The following is a 23819-nucleotide window of genomic DNA, read 5'->3' as shown; positions in this document are numbered from 1 at the left end:
ACTGCCTCACAGCGCCAGGGGCCCGGGTTTGATTCCTGGCTTGGGTCACTGTCTGTGTGGAGTTTGCAAATTCTCCCCATGTCTGCGTGGGTTTCCTCCGGGTGCTCTGGTTTCCTCCCACAGTCCAAAGATGTGCAGGTTAGGTGGATTGGCCATGTTAAATTGCCCCTTAGTGTTGAGGGACTAGTTAGGGTAAATGCATGGGGTTCTGGGGATAGGGTCTGGGTGGGATTGTGGTTGGTGCAGACTCGATGGGAGCAATGGCCTCCTTCTGCACTGTAGGATTCTATGATTCTGTTTTTTATGTTATGTACCAGTGAGTTCCACATTCTTAGCAGTCTCTGAGCAAAGAAATGTCTCTTGAATTTCTGACTGGATTGAATTTTATCCAAGATATGTGAGGAAAAATGCTAAAGCATCTAAATATGAAGTGCCGACAATACCGGTGTGTTTTGTTGTGAGGAGATTGAGGGGGGAAAGCGTGTGGTATCACTGATCATTCCTGCAGCAAATGGCAGGCAGTTCTGGACACCTCCAATTTTCCTTTGTTGAAAGACAGACTGGAATCTGGAGATAAATGCAGGATCCAGCATTAAAAGTATGTGTAAAGAAGATTACCTTGAGAAGATTTCCAGAAATGCTTGGATCAAACTCAAGACGCTCAGAAAATGATAGTGGAAACTTCAACATCTACAATTTAATAGTCACCAGTAAAATTTTATGTCCTCCTTCTGGGTTTTATGGCAATTCGGATGTGGTTTAATAATCTGCATAGCATATTGTATTGAAGTTGTAACTGGAGTAATAAATTCTGAATTATTAGATGGGCTTATTGCCAAATACTATGAGGGAACTAACGTAAGATGACAGGTTATGTATTGGTACTTGGTCATGATGGGCTGGATGATTGCGATGAGGCAGATGGTACTGTGAGCTTGTTGCATACCTTCAGTTTGGCAAGGTGGCTTACGTAAGCACAATTATTCTGCAGTCTTGTCCCTGAATACTTTTTGTTTAATTCTTTAATTTGCATTCAGTTCTCAGTTATAGTTCACAACTTGCAAATTTAATGTTGACTGCCGGGTTTCTTCCCCAACCATTCACCACTGCCTGCAGATACATTACTGTAAGAAGTCTATGTACACCAGGTTAAAGTCCAACAGGTTTATTTGGTAGCAAATGCCACTAGCTTTCGGAGCGCTGCCTGTTCGTCAGGTGGAGTGGGAAATGTGCTCACAAACAGGGCATACAGAGACACAAACTCAATTTACAGAATAATGATTGGAATGCTAATCAAGCTAATCAATGCTAATACAGCTAATCAAGTCTTAAAGGTACAGACAATGTGAGTGGAGAGAGCATTAAGCACAGGTTGAAGAGATGTGTATTGTCCAGACAGGACAGCTAGTGAGATTTTGCAAGTCCAGGCAAGTTGTGGGGGTTACAGATAGTGTGACATGAACCCAAGATCCCGGTTGAGGCCGTCCTCATGCGTGCGGAACTTGACTATCAGTTTCTGCTCAGCGATCCTGCGGTGTCGTGTGTCGTGAAGGTCGCCTTGGGGAACGCTTACCCAAAGATCAGAGGCTGAATGCCCATGACCACTGAAGTGCTCCGGAGGCATGGTACATTGGGGAAACCATGCAGACGCTACGACAACGGATGAATGAACACTGCTCGACAATCACCAGGCAAGACTGTTCTCTTCCTGTTGGGGAGCACTTCAGTAGTCACGGGCATTCAGCCTCTGATCTTCGGGTAAGCGTTCTCCCAGGCGGCCTTCATGACACACGACACCGCAGGATCGCTGAGCAGAAACTGATAGCCAAGTTCCGCACACATGAGGACGGCCTCAACTGGGATTTTGGATTCATGTCACACTATCTGTAACCCCCACAACTTGCCTGGACTTGTAAAATCTCACTAGCTGTCCTGTCTGGAGACAATACACATCTCTTTAACCTGTGCTTAATGCTCTCTTCACTCACATTGTCTGTACCTTTAAGACTTGATTAGCTGTATTAGCATTGATTAGCCTGATTAGCATTCCAATCATTATTCTGTAAATTGAGTTTGTGTCTCTGTAGGCCTTGTTTGTGAGCACATCTCCCATTCCACCTGACGAAGGGGCAGCGCTCCGAAAGCTAGTGGCATTTGCTACCAAATAAACCTGTTGGACTTTAACCTGGTGTATATAGACTTCTTACTGCGTTTACCCCAGTCCAACGCCGGTATCTCCACATCATGATACATTACTGACCAGATTCAGTTATGTATCAGCTTGATATTGGCAAGCCGAGAAGCCCAGATTGTATGGTTGAGGTTGCCTGCTTCTGTGTTATATTTCCCCCTGCGGGTTTTTTTGATCACTCATCTCCACTTCTCAACCATGGCTCAGTGGGTTACGAAGTGGGTTACACCATCGAAAGACATTTTGTCTAGCTTAATTTGTAATCTCTGAGCTGCCTTTCCTTAGTCCATTGCCTTTTGAACTTTCACTCCAATTGCAAATTTGTATCATTTCAGATGTTAGATGCAAATTAAAATTTCACGTGATTTGTCATCTAAGTCATCTCTTCCAATAATAATTTCACCTCTCCTGCCGTACATCCTTTTATTTTTCCTTCCCTTTTATTCTTTCATTCCTTCCCTCTTTCTCTGCCTCTGAACTCATTTAAAATCTGTTACATCTCTAACCTTCGCCAGTTCCAACAAAAGATTATCGGACTATCAACTCTGTTCCTCTCTCCACAGATGCCGCCTGACCTGCTGAGTTTTTCAAGCTTTTCTGTTTTTAATTTCAGATTTCCTGCATCTGCTGTATTTTGCTTTTGTGTTAATTATTTCACTGCCCACCCGGCCAGATACCTGAACTCCATCTTCCAGAATCGTCAGACTCACCCAAAATTCGATTGCCCAGTCTTTGCGGCACCAAGTACTTCGCAACTATCACCTCCGTTACATTGGGCTACATGTGTTCTGCTGCCCCGACAACTCAAATTTTAAATTCTCACCTGCATGACCTCAACATTAGACCATAACACCATAAGATGTAGGAGCAGAAGTAGGCCATTTGGCCCATTCATTGAGTCTGTTCCGCCATTCAAGGAGATAATTTGATGTGATGACCTTCATTATCTCGGTAACTTCCTCTGGTTGTACAACCCTCTGAGAACTTCCAACTCTGGCCTCTTAAACAATCCCCATCCTCCGTATGACTGATGCCTTGTCCAGTTGCCCATCTTTTGTCTAATTTATGCTTCTGTTAAGCATCTTGTAATGTTTTTCTATGTTAAAGGCACTGTATAGATACAAGTTGTTGTTGTCCCAAAATTATATCCTGGGGGACATCACTTTGTACTTCTTCCCTTGACATTACTCTTTAACAAATACTATTGTGTATGTGGTATCTCTTTAAGCAGACGTAGGTCACCTAACTTGGGGGAACCAATGGGAACTGAGATTGAGTGATCATCCCAGTAGGTGAAACCCACTCTCAGGCAGAATACTTCCAGCAGCCATGTAGCTGACATCATAAAGACTGGAGCCTGACTCTGCCTCCGACTCATAGTTCTTAGGGGCGGCACGGTGGCACAGTGGCACAATGGTTAGCACTGTTGCCTCACAGTGCCAAAGACCCAGGTTCGATTCCCAGCTTGGGTCACTGTCTGTGCGTAGTCTGCACGTTCACCCCGTGTCTGCATGGGTTTGTCTGGGTACTCTGGTTTCCTCCCACAGTCCGAAAGACGTGCTAGTTAGGTGCATTGGCCATGCTAAATTCTCCCTCAGGGTACCCGAACAGGCGCTGGAGTGTAGCGACTAGGGGATTTTCACAGTAACTTCATTGCAGTGTTAATGTAAGCCTACTTGTGACACTAATAAATAAACTTCAAACTTTAAAAACATCTTAGGAGAGCTGATTGAAAGCTTGGTCAAAAAGGTTGGGTTGAATAAGTGTCTTAATGGAAGAGAGTGAGGTGGAGAGGTGGTGAAGGTTAGTGAGGGAATTCCAAGAGTTTTGCTCCTTGGCAGTTGAAGGCATGTGTGCCAATGGTGGAGCGATTAACATAGGGAATGTGGAAGAGGCCAGAAGTGGATGAATCTCGAGATCTCAGGGATTTGAGGCAGGAGGAGGTTACCAAGATAAGGAGGGATGTAGCTGTGGCAGGATTTGAAAACAAGGTTAATGAGCACAGGGGCGAAGGGTGAATGGGACATGGTACAAGTTAAAATCTAGACATAACAAAGGCATTGATGAGGGTTTCAGCTGCAGACGAGCTGAGGGAGGGACGGAGTTGGACAATGCTACAGAGGTGGAATTAGGCATTCTTGATAACCGCACGGAATTATGTTTAGAAGCTAATCTCACAGCCAAACATGGCACCAAAATTGCAAATTGTCCAGTTTTCCAGGTGCCAGAGACAGGGATGGAGTCAGCTAGGGAAGAGTTCCTGCCTTTGACTTGCTATTGCTCAATTGGGAGGACATTTCTGCTCATCCAGTACTGGATCATATGCCAGTTGGAATATAGGAACAGCTTATTTGCAGGGATTTCCACAGCCCATTTTGGATGTCACTTCCTCGAAGGAGTCAAAGAGGTTGGTCAGGCAGGATCGCCTCGAGAAGTGACTCTGCTGCCAGGCTTGGTTTTTATTTAGCACATTTCTCCCTCACTCGACCTTTCAACACGACTCTCATGAACTTTTACAGATGCACTATAGAAAGCATTCTTTCTGGTTGTATCGCAGCTTGGTATGGCTCCTGCTCTGCCCAAGACTGCAAGAAACTATAAAAGGTCGTGAATGAAGCCCAGTCCATCACTCAAACCAGCCTCCCATCCATTGACTCTATCTACACGTCCCGCTGCCTCGGAAAAGCAGCCAGCATAATTAAGGATCCCATACACCCCGGACATACTTTCTTCCACCTTCTTCCTATAGGAAAAAGATGCAAAAGTTTGAGGTCACTTACCAACAGACTCAAGAACAGCTTCTTCCCTGTTGCCATCAGACTTTTGAATGGATCTACCTCACACTAAGTTGATCTTTCTCTACACTCTAGCTATGACTATAACACTACATTCTGCACTCTCTCATTTTCTTCTCTATGAATGGTATGCTTTGTCTGTATAGCGCGCAAGAAACAATACTGTTCACTGTATACCAATACATGTGACAATAATAAATCAAATCAAATCAAATTACAATTGACTCAAATCACCACCATTGAATTCCACTGTTGTTGGGACATTTCCTGGCATAATGAGCGTTATATCAAACACTTGCACTTCAACACACCTTTCACCTTCATGGTATTCCAAAACAGTTACATACAATGAGGTAGTTTTGAAATGAAGTCACTGTTGCAATGCAAGAAACACAACAACCAATTTGCACCAAGCAATCTCCCCAAAATAGCAATGTGATAATAATCAGTTAATCTGTTTTTAGTGATGTTAATTAAGCAATGACTATTATCCAGGATAGAGAGAGAGCTCCCCTGTGAAATAGTGCCCTGTGATCTTTTACATCTACCTCAGAGGACAAATAGGCCTCAGGTAAATACTTCATCAGAAAGAGCGGCACCTCTGACAATGCAGCACTCCCTCAGTACTGCTCTGGATTTTGTGCTCAAGTCTTTGGAGTGAGACTTGAATCTAAAACCCTCATGGCTCAAAGGTAAGTGTGAGCGACAGCTGGACTGAAGATGCAAGTTGTCGTTGAAGGTTTCTCTTCAGTTTGGCTTGAATCTAAACAGTTACCAAATATGTTTGTTAACCACCATGATCTAATATTCCCTGTTTCCTTAGGCCCCTAACCAACGGGCGGAGCCTCAAGAAAGAATTAGACCACTAACCAGCCTGGATCATCCGAAAAGCCCCTTCTATGATCCTGAGGGAGGTCCTATCATTCCTGTGGCCAGAGTTGTGATTGAAAGAATTGCAAGAAAGGTAACGTGGATTTCTCAGAGATAAACTGATATTCAGCCATTACTGGCAATCGGTGATCAGTAGATTGGATCATGAAAAGATTGCAACCTATGCAACTTTGGCTTTTGCATGTGGCAAGTTTGTTACAAAACTCGTTTGCTTTACGTATTTGAAAAATATATCCATTAGGGCAATAGTGCCTTGAAATTCTGATTTCCCAGCTCTCAAAGAATTGGTGCATCCACTGAAAATTGGCAGCACAAAATAATGGGATGATTAGGATCGTTAACATATTTGGACCCACGAGCCCTTCAAGGGCCTTTCAGTCATGCCTGTCACAATTCACCCTGCTATTTGCCATCTATGTTGCAATGGTCCATGGCTCTTCTGTCACAGGGGCTCCCATGGTCTGTCCATAGGCACAAGAGGGTGAAGGTCATTGGTTGAACCTTTAGACCAAACGAAATGGCGGCAATGATCACATTCTTCTGTGAGGCCTTTCAGTAGTCCTCAGAGGGCTGAAGCCAGCTGGCAGCTACTGGGAATTATATTGGGAAGTTCGAGTAGCCTCAGACACACAGGTCGGAATTTTACCGGCACGCCCGCCCGAGACTTGTAAGACTGCGCCCGAGGCGAACAGAGAATGTCGTTCTGCAAGCAGATAAAATCAGGGCCACAATCCCTTAACATGCAGGCTAGGGAGGAGAAAATAACAGACTACAGATCCACCAATGCTGTGTAGTTTCTCATTGAGATGCTGATTGTGCAGGATTCTAGTAGAACGCACTTCTACACCCCACCTATAATCCAGTAAACTGCTGCGATTTATTTCCCCTGCCCACCACTGCCTCCCACTCCAACGCCCTGGCCGATCACCATCAGAATATTTTGATTCTTCATTCTTGTGTGGTTGTTATTGTCAAGGCCAATAATTATCACCCATCCTTAATTGTCACTGTCCAGGTGGCATTGAGCCACCTTCTTGAACGCAAGTGAGTGGCTTGTTAGATTGTTTCAAAGGGCAGTTAAGAGTCGACCACATTGCTGTGGATCTGGAGTCACACCGAAGTCGGAACAGGTAAATCAGGTAAGATTTCTCTCCCTAAAAGGCATGAACCAGATTTGATTTTTAAACAATTCAGTAGTTACCATTGTTACCATTACTGAAACTGGCTTTTCATTTTAGATTTATTTAACCACTAACATTCCCCATTTGGCACGGTGGGATTTGAACTCATGTCGCAGGAGCAGTAGTCCAGGCCTTAATACTGCTGCAAAAAAAGCTAACCTTTGCTGAAAATCTGATAGAAGAGCTAGCGTGATTTTTCTCTCCAAGGATGCTGCCTGATGTGCTGAGTTTTTCCAGCATTGTCTGTTTTTAATTTCAGGATTTTGAGCCCAACCACTTACTTAGCTGTGCTCCCTATTTCGGGGGCCAATGTTTTTGCAACTTTATACTTCCCATTGTAATACCTGGCTTTGATTAACAAGTTCATTGATGAGAAACAGAGCTGTTAGTTGATTGCTGTTGACGAGTGCAAGATGGTGTGAGTCAGTGAAAGCCTCACTTCCCTTGCTCGGAACCTCATGGATGTTACAATGCAGTTGATTTTTCTTTTCTACAGAGCCGAGGACGGGGAGAGTTGGATTTCAGAGTCGCTGTGATTTACAAAATCAATATTCAGTGGGAATCTTCAATCTTGCGAGTTACATGAGGGCAACAAAATGTCAGCACCACACTCTTCAGTTTGAAGTTACATCCGCTTGAATTCCAACGGTAGCAAGGAGATTAAAATAGTGAATCAGTTTGTAAGATTCCATCATTCAGGGAATCAGCGAGGGCTAATCAGAAAGGTGTCTTTTTGCAACATAATCACAACTGGAACATCTTTTTAAAAGTGCCTCTGAATTGCATTTACCAGAGCTTCTTTTAAATGTTAACAGGTCATTTCGGATGTGCTTTATGCCTGTCTAAATTAGACTTTTCTTCCCTTTCATGATTTTTAATCATCTCTGCATTGTTCACAGGGGGAGCAGTGTAATATTCAGCCTGATAATGTTGATGATATCGTGGCTGATCTTAATCAAGAGGAGAAGGAGAAGGATGAAGGTAATTGTGTTCCAATTAATTAATTCAGGGTTCTGGTGCCTTTTCAGACTGAATGGGCGAGATTTTCCTGCTTCCCGGTCACGTGTTTCCCACTGGAAGGATGTGTTGTTTGCTAGGGGCGGGATTCTCTGATCCCGCTGCTGTCAATGGGAATTCCCATTGACGTCCCCCCACGGTGGTGGGAAACCCGCGGGCGGAGGTGCGCTGCCGGTGGAACCAGAAAATCCCACTGGAGTTAATGGCCGGAGATATCCGGCTATTGAATACTGTAAACAAGGTTATTAAAAACAATTGACAGGCCAATTGAATTTTACCTCATGTATTTAACTTCAGTTTGTCGCTCGCAAAAACATGAGAGACATTGATGGTATGAATTTGCTTCTTATTATAAAGATATGCTTCAAGAGTCACTAAGATAAGGAGCAGGTGTTTTTCGCATTATAAGTTGTTGTTGTGGTGCTGCCTAAATGGGTGGAAGAAACAGATTCAAGTCTAACTTTCAAAAGGGAATTGGGAAATTACTTGGGAAGGATATTTTTGGAGGTTTTGGAAGGGCTATGAGGGTTGAACAGGGGAAGTGACATGAATGGGATAGTTCTTTCAAGGAGTTGACAAAGACATAATGCGTCAAATAGTCTCCTTCTGCACTGTATGACTTCTGTACCGACATTCCCAGTATATTTTAATCATGCGTGATTTACTAAATTCTTTCCTTAGACATCATGGGACGACCAAGAACTTTGTTTTCAAAACCCTCCATGACCGTGCCCCTCCCTGGTTCTGTCATCTCCTCCTGTCCTACAATCCCATGAGATTGCCAATTCTGGCTCTTTAAGTATCCTCAATTTTACTCACACCATCAGGTGGGGCTCCCTGTTGGCTGGCAGGGGGATCTTCTGATCCCGCCATTGTCAACGGGGTTTCCTGTTGAATACACCCTTGCCACCAGGAAACCTGTGGCGGGGATGCGCCGTTGGCAGAACTGGAAGATCCCACCAGTACGATCGGACAGAAAATTACAACCCTAGATGCTAAGATTGGACAACTTTCTGAGGACCGATGCAGACTCAATGGGCCAAATGGTCTCCTTCTGCACTGTAGGGATTCTATTCACTTTTATGAACTGAGTTACGAGTTTTGATGAATGACATTTCTCAATCTTATATTCCTATAGATCTTGTCTTCAACTAATTAAAGTGCTTTCAATGCTGGTGCAACATGGTTGCAATCGTATTGGCAAATCACACCACACCCATCTAATTTTACTTTTATTTCAAAGGAGAGGATTGGTGGGGATTGGCAGGGTTGGGGGCATAGGGTGCATAGCATGAGAGTCCAGTACTATATTGCCATAGCATTCTGTGCCATATTCGATGGTTGAATTAACCCCATTAAATCTCAGGATAAGACTCATTGGGTGGGATTTCACGGCCTCATTCAAGTGAGACCGTAAATTCCCGCCCAAGGTCAACGAAGATTTCCGTTGTCGGACCTCGCCCCCTCCGATTCTGTGGTAGAGTTCCGGCCATCACTTCTAACAACAACATGTATTTATAAAGCGCCTTTAAGAAAATGTCCCAATGTGCTTCACAGAAGCATTATAATGCAAAACGTGACATCATGCCGATAAGGAAATATTAAGGAAGATAAACAAAAGCTTGGTCAAGGAGTTTAGTTCTAAGGAGTCTTTTAATGGAGGAACGTGAATTGAAATGCACCAAGGCTTAGGGAGGGAATTCCAGAGGTGAGGACCTTGGCAGCTGAAGATGTGGCCACCAAATGTACAGCAATTAAAATCGGAGATGTTCGAGGGCCCAGAACAGGAGGGGCTGTGTGGCTGGAGGCGATTTCGGGAATAGGGAGGGTCGAGGTCATGGAAGGAGTTGGAAACAAGGATAAGGTCTTAAAATAGATGCATTGCTTAACCAGGAGCCAGTGTAAGTCAGCAAGGGCAAGGGATGATGGGTGAATGGCTTTTGGTGTATTATAAGATGCGGGCAGTAGAGTTTTGGATGACTTCAAGCTTATGGAGGCTAGAATGTAGCAGGTTGGTCAGGCAATATGTTGCAATAGTCAGGTTTATGTTATACAAATTAGGTGTGTGAGGTAGTAGCCATGATAATTGAGTAATTGTCAATGTTTAAACCTTTTGGCTACAGATGACACTCCAGAAACTTGTATCTACTCAAATTGGTCTCAGTGGTCAGCCTGCAGCTCTTCTACCTGTGAGAAAGGAAAACGGATGAGGCAAAGAATGCTCAAAGCACAACTGGATCTAAGCGTGCCTTGTCCACATACTCAAGATTTTGAGCCTTGTATGGGACCAGGTTGCCGTGATGATGGTAAGCAAACCCTGTGAATGTTGTTATGATGTGGAGATGCCGGCGTTGGACTGGGGTGAACACAGTAAGAAGTCTCACAACCCCAGGTTAAAGTCCAACAGGTTTATTTGGTAGCAAATACCATCAGCTTTCGGAGCGCTGCTCCTTCGTCAGATGGAGTGGAAATGTGCTCTCAAACAGTGCAAACAGACACAAAATCAAGTTGCAGAATACTGATTAGAATGCGAATCCCGACAGCCAGCCAGGTCTTAAAGGTACAGACAATGTGGGTGGAGGGAACATTAAACACAGGTTAAAGAGATGTGTATTGTCTCCAGACAGAACAGTCCACCCATCAATCCCAACAGTCAATCCCTCCACCCATATTGTCTGTACCTTTAAGACCTGGCTGGCTGTAGGGATTCACATTCTAATCAGTATTCTGTAACTTGATTTTGTGTCTGTTTGCACTGGTTGAGAGCACATTTCCACTCCATCTGACGAAGGAGCAGCGCTCCGAAAGCTTATGGTATTTGCTACCAAATAAACCTGTTGGACTTTAACCTGGTGTTGTGAGACTTCTTACAATGTTGTTATGAGCAGGTAAAGTGGGCGGTGAATGAAAAAGATGAGGAACCAAAGCTTCTCCATGTATATTGGGGGTTAACTCAAATCAGGAAATGGAGGAAGTTCACTTTCCTTTAATTTTTCGGGTCACATTTCAAATTCAGCTCAAACTAATGGGAGGAATCTTTTCTCCCTGGCTGTTACCTCCATGGATCTGACAACAATCTCAACCCTGTTTCTGGGTTTGCAATAGAAGACTGCAAGCTATTGGGTACCTTATGGACTTCCTCAAAGAGAAAAGACATATGGTAAATGGAAAATACGCCGCTAAAAAGAAGCAAGAAATACATTACTGTCAACGAATTGCTTGTGAAGTGTAATCACTGTTATAACATAAGGAAATGTGGCAACCAATCATCAACACTAATGACATAATGAACATATAATCTGTATGAATGGTGTTAGACTAGAAATAGCAATGGCCCAAGACACTGCGGAGAACTTTCCTGCCCTCCCTCAAAGCAATGCCATGGGATCTTTTAGGTCCCCCTGAGACAAATTTTATGAAGGGTAGGTAGTGCCTCACAAACCTTATTGAGTTCTTTGAGAAGGTGACCAAAGAGGTGGATGAGGGTAAAGTGGTTGATGTGGTGTATATGGATTTCAGCAAAGCGTTTGATAAGGTCCCCCATGGTAAGCTTTTGCAGAAAATACGGACACATGGGATTGAGGGTGATTTAGTGGTTTGGATCAGGAATTGGCTGGCTGTGAGAAGACAGAGGGTCATAGTTGATGGGAAATATTCATCCTGGAGTTCAGTTACTAGTGGTGTACCGCAAGGATCTGTTTTGGGGCCACTGCTGTTTGTCATTTTTATTAATGACCTGGATGAGGGCGTGGAAGGATGGATTAGTAAATTTGCGGATGATACTGAAGTCGGTGGAGTTGTAGACAGTGCGGAGGGAAGTGGTAGGTTACAGAGGGACATAGATAAGCTGCAGAGCTGGGCTGAGAGGTGGCAAATGGAGTTTAATGTGGAAAAGTGTGAGGTGATTCAGTTTGGAAGGAGTAACAGGAATACAGAGTACTGGGCTAATGGTAAGATACTTGGTAGTGTGGATGAACAGAGGGATCTGGGTGTCCATGTGCATAGATCCCTGAAAGTTGGCACTCAGGTTGATAGGGTTGTAAAGAAGGCGTACGGTGTGTTAGCTTTTATTGGTAGAGGGATTGAGTTTCGGAGCCAGGAGGTCATGCTGCAACTGTACAAAACTCTGGTGCGGCCGCATTTGGAGTATTGCGTACAGTTCTGGTCGCCGTATTATAGGAAAGATGTGGAAGTGTTAGAAAGGGTGCAGAGGAGATTTACCAGGATGTTGCCTGGTATGGTGGGAAAATCGTATGAGGAAAGGCTGAGGGGCTTGAGGTTGTTTTCGTTAGAGAGAAGAAGGTTAAGAGGTGACTTAATAGAGGCATACAAGATGATCAGAGGATTAGATAGGGTGGATAGTGAGAGCCCTTTTCCTCGGATGGTGATGGCTAGCATGAGGGGACATAGCTTTAAATTGAAGGGTGAGAGATATAGGACAGATGTTAGAGGTAGGTTCTTTACTCAGAGAGTAGTAAGGGCGTGGAATGCCCTGCCTGCAGCAGTAGTGGACTCGTCAACATTAAGAGCATTCAAATGGTTATTGGATAAACATATGGATGATAGTGGAATAGTGTAGATTAGATGGGCTTTAGATTGGTTCCACTGGTCAGCGCAACATTGAGGGCCGAAGGGCCTGTACTGCGCTGTAATGTTCTATCTATGAATGACGGGACTTAAACTATTCTCTCCCCTGGACGATACTGAGACATTGGGCAAGATTTTCTAGCCGTACTCGACCCAAAACCCCGTCTGAGATCAACGGACCTTTTCATGGTTCACCATGGTTCCCATGATGGGCGGAACAGGAAAATTTGCCCCATTATTTTTTTTTAATAGTGTCACAAGTAGGCTTACATTAACACTGCATTGAAGTTACTGTGAAAATCCCCTAGTTGTCACACTCTGGCACCTGTTCGGGTACTCTGAGGGAGAAATTTTAGCATGGCCAATTCACCTGACCAGCACGTATTTCAGACTGTGGGAGCAAACCAGAGCACCCAGAATAAACCTGCGCAGATACGGGGAGAATGTGCAGACTCCGCACAGACAGTGACCCAAGCCAGGAATCGAACCCGGGTCGCTCATGCTGTGAGGCAGCAGTGCTAACCACTGTGCCACCATACGAGGCTAGAGAAGGTCCTGTTCCTATGAGCGGTCAATGCTAATAATGGAAACCGAGTGTCAAGAAGTAATCAACTCCTAACCATTTATAACTCTCACAGCATGAGGTTTAAATACTCAAAATGAATTAAATCATGGGACAGAGCCGAAAGTTTCTGATTCTATTTCCCTTAACCAATTTTAGAATCTCAGGTCTAATTTGCCCCAGGAACATCATTCATTAATTTTCCCTCTCTCTAGATCAGTAATTTGGTATTGACACACGGAACATGCTAATCTACTCAATATATGGAATGGGGATGATATCATTCAGATTCCCACCTTCCTGCTATACTTCAAAGCGTGGGCCTCATAATTAACTGGCACTGTAGTGAGGCTGCAGAAATATGCTTGAGATTTTGTATTCCAAATCAGTCAACCAAGCAATTTGTGAATCAGTGCTCCTTTACACTGGGGAGCAACAATTCCCCATGATAGCTATCTTGCAGCTGTGCAACATTTCCCAGCAATAGATCAGCTCCTAAAGCACTGGAAAGATCAAGAAAGCTATGAGGGATAAAGAAAAATGATGATAATAAACAGTAAATGTACTGAAGGGTCATCATGGATTGTCATGATCTCAACAACATTTTAAAAGTGAATTCCATCTCCCAGTTACTAAATGAAAGAATTGTGCCACAAGATTTCGCATTTTAAACAAAAACCTTTTACTGTAAAAGAGTTAAAAAAGACAAGTACTACTAACTTAACGATATTTCAGAAACATTTATGTGTTGTAGGCAAAAATCTCAACAACACATTCTTTGTTCCACTTATTATTTACACCCACGAATTCCCCTCTACTTTAGGGTTCCTTCACCTCCCCTGGGACTTAACCAAAGTGTGCCACAGCTCTCTGGAATCTACTTTGATTCTCCTCTATTCCAACTAATCTCCGAGGTGTGAAATTTCTTGGGGTCCTTCCATCAGCATCTGGCTGAGTGAACCCTATAATTCTCTCCCAGCTCAAACATGAGCCTCACTACATTCTTGCTTAGTGCCGCCAAGTCAGAAACAACCATGGTTTTGAATCACTGTCTGAAACGGATCTATATCTCTTGGCAGATTCTCTCTCTCTGCCTGACTCAAATCTGCTTCCAGGCTGACTTCGATTGCCTGTTTCAGTGAGAAATCATACAATTAAAACGGCACTAAAAACAAAAGTGTCTCCCTACAATTTATTCCCACAGCAATGAGGCAGTTCTAGGATGTGCCAGGTAGAAATTTAAACTAATTATTTCCAACGTTAAACCTGTTGTTTCATCTGAAAAGTATATGAATATTTCATGACTTTCACTTGTTTATCAATTTCTTGCAAACCCTTCCTTGATCTGGGGAAATTACATGAATAATGTAAAGCCCTTAGTGACACACTATAGACATCTCATCTCTATAAAGAAGTCTAGAGTAGGGTCATCAATTGTTTAATGTTTCATGCTTCCAGCTATATTATTAAGCAAACATAGGCCACACTTTGAGTTGCAATTTATTTTTATCTGTTTACCAGCTTCATAAACCGGATGTTCATCTTATATTTTATCTTATATTTCAAAAAATCAATTCTCAAACTAAAGCATATGAATCCTGAGATTATATATTCATAACATCATGTATAAAAGATTTCCTCTTTGTAGATTACATCCTTTTAGTCAATGTTGTTAGAATGAAGACCTTTCAGGCTGAATTTTTGTCATGGTGGCAGGAATTTCTGGCATTGTGATCACACCTCTCTGCCGGCAGGGGCAGCCGGTGGGACCTTCATCCAAGTGAGGTGTGGACTTTGATGCCAGCTTTGATGTGGAAAAGGAGGTAGTCTGATGCCAAAGTGGCCAGGTTAAAAAGCCCATGGCCAATCACAAAGATGTCAGCCCAGTTCTATAGACCAGGGCAACGCCACCCTCACCACCAATCCCTTCCCCCCCCAACACCCTCATTCTCTTCACCTCCTTGTCCCATTAACTCTTTATCCCCTTCACCCTTACTGCCTTCATCCCCTTTCACCTGTTCCACTCCTTTATCTCTTCATCCCCTTACAGCCCTCACCCCACTCATCCCCTTTCATCCCATCACTTCCTGCCACTTTCCCTCCAATCCCCTCATCTCTTCACCCCCTCCACACCTCTCATTCCTTACCCCTCTTCACTCTTTCATTCCCCGATCACCCTCACCCCTTAACCCACTTATCCAGTATCTACTTCATAAACAAAACTTGCAAGTCCCTATCGTTTAGAAGTATTTGAAAAGTTCATAAATTTGTCAAAATAAATGAACATACATTTTCCAGGACAGCTGTGTAAACATACTCTGCACTCCAGACTCTGTTAGTGATTTGTACGGTTGCAGTGCCATCAAGCCGACTCATCACAGCTCAGTTGTGCAAAGAAACCCTGCAGTACAGAATCCATTAGTATCTTTGAAGCCACCCCAAAGCGCAGACATCTGTCAAAGCTTTCAAACAGCCAAATAGATGGCTGAGCTTTTTTCTGTAAAGGATGAATGAAATGTATGAGAAAATGATAAAAATAATTAGCTTTTGATCTCATATTGGGCTATGCTTTCCATATTGTACAATGCAGAGTAGCACTCTGGATTGTCTATTCGGATGCATCTGAAGACGTTACCATTTTTACAATGCTTTCTTTCACGTGACAGCTTGCCAGTTGTCAGAATTAACAACCTGGCAATAACGTTATTTAATGATCACTTGCCTTTTCCAGTCACAGCACTGTCATTACTCACTTTAGTAAGCATGGACATAACCCAGGCCAAAGCATTTGATAACATAAAATACTGCATATGCTGGAATCTGAAACAAAAACAGAAAATTCTGGAGAAACTCAGCAGGACTGATAGCATCCGTGCAGAGAGAATCCAGAAACGTTGGCTCTATTCTTTCTCCACAGGTGCTGTTAGACCTGTTGAGTTTCTCCAGCATTTTCTGTTTCTGTTGCAAAGCATTTGATGATGAACTGTAAAGGGATAACTCACTTTTCACTGACCTTTTAGACTCTTCACTCTTCCAGTCCATAGCTCACACCTCCACTCACCAGGTATGACTTAGAAAGGCTTCTGAAATGTGACCACCTCCATGGAAAGTACAGATGTTCTGCAGTGCCCACTTCCAGAACATCTGGATTTTAGAGTCATTAAGCACGGTGGCACGATAGTTAACACTGCACTAGGGGCCCTGGTTCGAATCTGGTCTTGAGCGACTGTGTGGAGCTTGCACATTCCCCCATGTCTGCATGGGTTTCCTTTGGGTGCTCCGGATTCTTCCCACAGTCCAAAGATGTGCAGGTTAGGTGGATTGGCCATGCTGAATTGTCCCTTAGTGTCCCAAGATGTGTAGGCTAGAGGGATTAGTGGGGTAAATATGTGGGTAGGGTCTGGGTAGATGCACTATTGGAGAGTCAGTGCACACTTGATGGGCTGAATGGCTTCCTTCTGTACTGTAAGGATTCTATTCTTCTATTATATTCTATTATTTAGAACTGAGGCCTCTTTTGCCTTCTCAGGTGGATTGAGAAGATCCCCTGGGCCTACCCTGAAGAAGTACAAGGGAATTATCCCTGTTATCCCTGAAATGCCTCCCCCAATCAACATTACCAAAGTAAAACAGACATCATCACATTGAGGGAGCTTACTGTGCACTAATTTTAAACAGTCAGGGAATCCTGCACTGTGTCCTGACCAAATATTTGTTCTTCATCCAACACCAATGAACTAAAGTTTTTTGTTCAATTTGTTCATGGGATGTGAGGTGGTATTGCCAGAATTTATTGCCGAAACCTATTTTCCTTTGAGACGGTTTCGGTGAAGTGTTCTCTTGAACTGCTGCGGTCCATCTGAGGTAGGTATATCCACAGTGCTGTTAGGATGGGACTTCCAGGATTTTGCCCAGTTATAATGATGGAGCGACAATATGTTTGCAAATCAGGACATTGTGCGGTTAGGAGGGGAACTTGCGAGTAGTGATGTTCCTATGCATGTGCAGCCCTTATCCTTCTAGATATTTTTCCTCCCACAGTCCAAAGATGTGCGGGCTAGGTTGATTGGCCATTCTAAATTGCCCCTTAGTGTCCCGGGATGCGTAGGTTAGAGGGATTAGTGGGTAAATATGCAGGGATATGGGGATAGGGCCTGAGTGGGATTGTGGTTGGTGCAGACGCGATGGGCCGAATGGCCTCTTTCTGCACTGTAGGCTTCTATGATTCTATGAAATGAGAGGTCATGGGTTTCAAGGGTGTGGTGGAAGGAGACATGACGAGTTGCTGCAACACATCTTGTAGATGGTACACACTGCCACCACTGTGTGTCGGTGGTGGAGGGATTGACTATTTAAGGTGGTGAATTTAGTGCCAATCAAGTAGGCTGCTTTGTCCTGGATGGTATTGAACTTTTTGGGTGCTGTTGGAGCTGCACGCATTGAGGCAGGTGGAGACAGTTTCATCACAATCTTGATTTTTTGCTTTGAAGATGATGGACAGGGTTTGGAAGTCAGGAGGTAAGTTGCTTGCCACATAATACCCAGACTTTGACTTGCTCTTGTAACCACAGTATCTTTATGTGGCTGGCCCAGTTAAGTTCCAGGTCAATGTTGGGGGATTCAGTGATGGTAATGCTGTTGAATGTCAAGGGGAGGTGGTTGGATTGTTTTCTTGAAAATGGTCATCATCTCGCAATTGCTTGGCATCAGTTGCCACTTATCAGCATGGTAGCACAGTGGTTAGCGCTGCAGCTTCACAGCGCCAGGGACCTGGGTTTGATTTCCGGCTTGGGTCACTGTCTGTGTGGAGTTTGCATGTTCTCCCCGTGTCTGCGTGGGTTTCTTCCGGGTGCTCTGGTTTCTTCCCACATTCTGAAAGACGTGCTGGTTAGGTACATTGACCTGAACAGGCACCACCGGACTGTGGTGACTGGGGGAATTTCACAGTGACTTCATTGCAGTGTTAATGTAAACCTTACTTGTGACTAGTAAATAAACTTTACTAACTTTTTACTGTCCAGGTCTTGCTGCATTTGGGCAAGTGCTGTTTTCTTACCTGGGGAGTTGTGAACGATACTGAACACTGTGCAATTCTCTGCTCCAAACCACTTTGCTGTTGATGGGAATTTGCTGAGCACAAACTGGCTGCTTCATTTCCTACATTACACGAGTGACTAGATTAGAAAAATACTTAATTGGCTGCAATGCACTTTGCGATGTCTTGAGATCACGAAGCGTGTTCTCTGGAGATGCAAGTTCCTTTTATTTGAGGTTGTTCCTGAAGATGCTGAACATGTCGTGAACATGTTGCTTTGCCAAACGCTGCTTCTGCAAACCAACCAACCTTTTAGCAGGCCTGCCAATCCTGGTGAGTCCAATTACTTTACTTCAAAGAGCAGATGGTGGGATGAACTCAGTGGCAGCAGACAGAGTTGTTGCATTAACATTGCATTAACAAGAAGCCTAACTAGAGTTAGTGGGAAACGGTTTTTGCAGTGAGCTAAGGAATTCTTTCCCCTTCGCAGGGACCTGAATAAAGTAAAGAAAGACTTTACTTTTCCAAAGACCTCAGCATGTTCCAAAGTGCTTTACAGCCAATAAAGTAACTCCAAGATGTCATCACTGGACTAGAGCAAGCTCCCACAAACAGCAATAAGTGACCAGATTAACTGCTTTTTATTGATGTTGGTTGAGAGGTAAATAAAGGAAAGTAAAATTTATTTAATAGTCACAAGTAAGGCTTACATTAACACTGCAATGAAGATACAGTGAAATTCGCCACAGTCCAGCACCTGTTCAGGTCAATGCACCTAACCAGCACATCTTTCAGACTGTGGGAGGAAATTGGAGCACCCAGAGGAAACCCGCGCAGACAACATGTAAACTCCACACAGACAGTGGCCCAAGCCAGGAATTGAACTTGGTTCCCTGGCATTGTGAGGCAGCAGTGTTAACCACTGTGCCACCGTGCCCTTAAGCAACTTCCCCGCTCTTCTTTGAAAGTGTCATGGGATGCAGGGCCCAGCAGAAAGAGGGTGCAGAAGGCACTAATAACTGGGGCCCGTGCTCTGGGCTGGCCCAAGCTCATTGGCTGAGTAGCTTTTCATTTTGAATGGTTAGTGTCCAAAGCCGCCAATCTGGTGTGCAGACCATCTGATTGACAGGCTACTCAACCAATGATTGCAGTTGCCCTGAACAGTAGCGATCATTGATCCGGTCGGGCAGGCCAGCTTCCCCAGTCCTTCCGCTTCTTGCCTATCTCCTCATGGACTTCCATTTGGTGTTGTCGGACTTGTGTGCTGCTTTTGCCCTGGTTGGAGCCTGAAGGCTGCTGGGCTGAGGGTAAGTGCTCCTATGTTCACCAGCCCCCTGAAGGCCCTTCCATTCCGATGGCTTCTCTGAGTCCTGAAGTCCTCCCCCAGTCCAGCCAGTTTCTTGACATTGTCAACGATGGTGTCAGTGTCCCAGGGCCCTTCCCCTCCTGACCTCCTTTTGGAAATTCACGTTTAATGTTGTGCCAAACCAGATCTCAGGCAGCTGCTGCTGTGCTTCTTGCTGAGGGGAATGAGAATCTGACAAGAAGCCTGATTGTTTTTTTAGGACTGGCAGAAAGGGGTTATTTTGACTCCAGTAGAAACAGGAAGTGTTGTAAATGCTCAGCACATCAGGTGGCATCTGTGCAGAGAGAAACAGGGGTCAGTGACCCTTCGACAGAACTACTGTAACATCAGAAACCTCATGATAATAAATCAACACATAATTCTCAAGCCCATACACTGGAGTCATTCCCCCACATCAAAAAACCCATCCACAGCAGTGTGAAATCATAGAAGAATTCCTACAATGCAGAAGGAGGTCATTTGGCCAATCTAGCCTGCACCCGACCACAATCCCACCCAGGCCCTATCTCCATAACCCCACATACTTACCGTGCTGATCTCCTGGACACCAAGGGGCAATTTACCATAGCCAAACAACCTCACCTGCGCATCTTTGAAGTGTGGGAGGGAACTGGAGCACTCAGAGGAAACCCACGCAGACACGGGGAGAATGTGCAAACTCCACACAGTCACCCAAGATCGGAGTTGAACCCAGGTCTCTGGAGCTGTGAGGCAGCAGTGGTAACCATTGTACCACCGTGCCATCCCAGAATGATGTGAAGCATGAATAGTCTGAGAAGGCATGCAACTGGCAAGCAGTATTCTCAGAGAAGCTCAGAGGTGAGTGCAGTACTCAGGGGGAAGACGGTCTTAGTACTATAGTGCGAGATGATGCCAGGGCTGCCAGTCTGAGGCCAGGGTGTGTAAGTTTGACGCCAGAGATTGCACCTGGAAGGGTTTGCCATTTTAAATTTGGATGTGAAACCAGGATTCACGCATCAATAGAATGTACGTGGGACTGTTGTTTGTGGTGCTTGCAAGGTTCAAGTCATTTGGATGTTGCTGTCCGGTTATTGCATAGGGCCAGATTCAAGAAAGGGGCATAGGTTTTCATAACATTGGTAACCAAATTGTGTGCAATTGTCTGACAAAGCTTCGATTGCAAAGTGTATCAAACTGAAACCTTAGCTTGCAATGGACTTTATAAATAGTTGCATAGGGTGCAAAAACCAAGAAGTTTTTCTAAAGTTATATGAAACCATTCGACCCCATTGTGACCATGTTAAAATTTTAATTTTTTTATTAGTTTCACAAGTAGGCTTACATTAACACTGCAATGAAGTTGCTGTGAAAATCCCCTAGTCTCCACACTCCAGCACCTGTTCGGGTACACTGAGGGAGAATTTAGCATGGCCAATGCACCTAACCAGCACGTCTTTTGGACTGTGGGAGGAAACCGGAACACCCGGAGGAAACACACGCAGACACAGGGAGAATGTGCAGACTCCACACAGACAGTGGCCCAAGCCAGGAATCAAACCAAGGTCCCTGGCATTGTGAGGCAGCAGTGCTAACCACTGTGCCACCGTGGCACTTAGTTCCTGATTCTGGGCACCCAGAGGGAAAGTTAAAGGGGTTGGATATGGTGGAGATAAGGGGCCCAGAAACAGGAGAAACATCGGGACCTGTGATTTTTCTCCTTGTCCCTGATGGGGTGACTTACATTGAGCTGAAAAGACAAGCCAGTCCTTAGTGTAACATTTTATTAGAAAGACGGTAACTCTGCCAATGCAGCACTCTTTCAGTGGTGCATTAGAAGTGTTAGTCTGGGTTGTGTGCTCTGGTCTCTGAAGTGGAACCTGAACTAACAACCTTCTGACTTAAGTTGAAAGTGTTGCATCCGTAACACAGATCATGTATTGCTTCTAAAATTAACATTTTGAATAGCTTCATTTTACTTATGTGTTGGAGCAACAGCTGTTGATAGTCCAAGGGGAAATGTTAGCGGTCCTGGAAATGACTTGCCTGTTTCCAAGTGTAATTGACCTGAATGGATTGTTTGAGCTGCTATTAGCTTGTTGAAACTGCCAGCCAAGTGACGGCTGAATCGTATGGTAACAAAATCTCAACTGTGGTGGTGAAGACTTGTGCTCCAGGATTAAGTAAAGTAAAGTTTATTTATTAGTGTCCAAATGTAGGCTTACATTAACACTGCAATGAAGTTACTGTGAAAATCCCCTGGTCACCACACTCCGGCGCCAGTTCGGGTACACTGAGGGAGAATTTAGCATGGCCAATGCACCTAACCAGCACGTCTTTCTGACTGTGAGAGGAAAATGGAGCACCCCCCGGAGGAAACCTACACAGACATGGGGAGAACATGCAGACTCCGCACAGTGACCCAAGCCGGGAATCAAACCCGGGTTCCTGGCACTGTGAGGCAGCAGTGCTAACCACTGTGCCACCCTGCCGCCTCATTAGGACTAGTTGTGTCTCTAGCCATTCTGTCAAAGTACTGCTACCATTGGCGTCACAAGTGAGAAAATGCCCAAGTATGTCCTGCCCACAGAAAGCAGGACAAATCCAATCCGGCCAGTTTTCATCCATTTAGTTGGTTCTCGATCGTCAGCAAAGTGATGGGAGATGTCATCGGCAGTGCCATCGAGTGGCACCAACTCACCAATAAACTGCCTAAACAAGTGGAGCAGGCACATGGGTAAACCACCCCTCAAGTTCCCCTCCAAATCATCTGCCATTGATTGTCACTGGGTTAGAATCCTGCAACTCCCACCTATAATCGCATTGTGAGTTTACCCAGACTGCAACAACACCTCGAGAAGGCAGCTCACCACCACCTTCTCAAGGGGAATGAGGGAGGTGTAATAAATACTGGCCTTGCCAGTGATGCCCACATCCAATGAATGAATAAAAAAAGTACTGGAAACTCAGCAGCAGGTGACTCCCAGAGCCTCAGTTAGACAGATGAAGCTTATCTTCAGAAAAAGAGTAGATTTTTGACATTTAATTTAGGGCATTTTTCCAGCAGTTTGGAGTGTAACAGATGTTTGTATTTTGCGCCATACATCTTATAGTCGTTATAGAAATGGCAACCATTTAGACACAAGACTTTATGCAATGCAAAAGGCAGGTTAGATGCACAATTAAATAAGATGTTCAGCAGACAAGCTCCCCTTCCCTTGAATACATGTCTACAAAATGATAATTGATTGTTGTTAAATCCTGTTTCTGATGGCCTTCTCACACCAGTCCTCAATTCATTTATGATACTATTTATGATAGTTTAGAGGCTGTGCATTCACAATTACTGATAAATGAACTTAATTGTGAGAAGTGCAAATTGCATCAGCCCTAAAGTCATGCCATGTTGACAAAGGTGAATATTTAAAATGTTATATTAAGCAAAGAAGTCCCACACTAATAGCAGCTGTAAGAGAAGAGGTTTATGGGGTGATGAAATTTATGGTTGTGAAGGGCTATGTTTCGACGAACAGTGATATCTGAATGGATATCAGTGTATCACTGATACACAAGATACCACAGTGGGAACGCAAAAAGAGCATAGGGAAAAACAAAATTTGTGTGGAATCTTATTAGTGAGTGATTGCTTGGCCCAAAAATGTTCCCAGAGTCCAGAAATTCTCTAATTAGGTAGTTGCTTGAGAAAGATGCACATGGAGAGAGTGGTCACTAGATTATGTGACTAGATTGGGAGCGCGGGAGTTATCCCCAGGATTCTGTGAGAGAGCATTCCATGGTTCTGGTCCTAAAAACTGGTCCTAATGAAACTGACAAACAAATAAAACAAGACATCAAATGATTTTGAATATGATTTTTACAAATATTTTTATTTCCAAATATGTTCAGTCAGAAATGCAGCCAAGTATCCTTTAAACAATAAGCATCAAGGCTTGGGGCAACATATTCGATTTATTTATTTCAAACAATTTGACTTAACTGCTTCCAGCCCTTGGAGATCTCTGCACTCCTCCAATCTCTTGTGTGTCCCCTATTTCCATCATTGCTGCTTGTGCCTTTAGCTGCCAAGGCCCTAAGCGCTGGAATTCCCTCCCTGATCCATCCCACCTCTCTACTCCTCTCCTCCCTGAGGATGCTCCAAAAAATGTTTCCTTTTGACCAAGCTTTTGGTCACCTGCCCCAATATCTTCTCATGCAGCTCAATATCAAAATCTTGCT

The 23819-nt window shown here is 44.1% G+C and overlaps 1 protein-coding gene across 2 annotated transcripts in view; it reads left to right on the top strand.

The window, feature by feature from the left end:
* Nucleotides 1-23819, top strand: part of spon1b (spondin 1b) — a 334634-nt gene that overhangs the window by 287501 nt on the left and 23314 nt on the right. For both annotated transcript variants that reach the window (XM_078220918.1, XM_078220916.1), the window contains 3 exons: nucleotides 5810-5950; nucleotides 7958-8039; nucleotides 10199-10381. In XM_078220918.1, the coding sequence (XP_078077044.1) occupies nucleotides 5810-5950; nucleotides 7958-8039; nucleotides 10199-10381 (406 nt within the window). The remainder of the gene's footprint in view (nucleotides 1-5809; nucleotides 5951-7957; nucleotides 8040-10198; nucleotides 10382-23819) is intronic.

The sequence above is a fragment of the Mustelus asterias genome, chromosome 9, assembly GCF_964213995.1.
Source record: "Mustelus asterias chromosome 9, sMusAst1.hap1.1, whole genome shotgun sequence".
NCBI classification, from domain to species: Eukaryota; Metazoa; Chordata; class Chondrichthyes; order Carcharhiniformes; family Triakidae; genus Mustelus; species Mustelus asterias.
The sequence above is the reverse complement of the archived record's forward strand: the minus strand, read 5'-3'. Positions and strand labels throughout refer to the sequence as shown.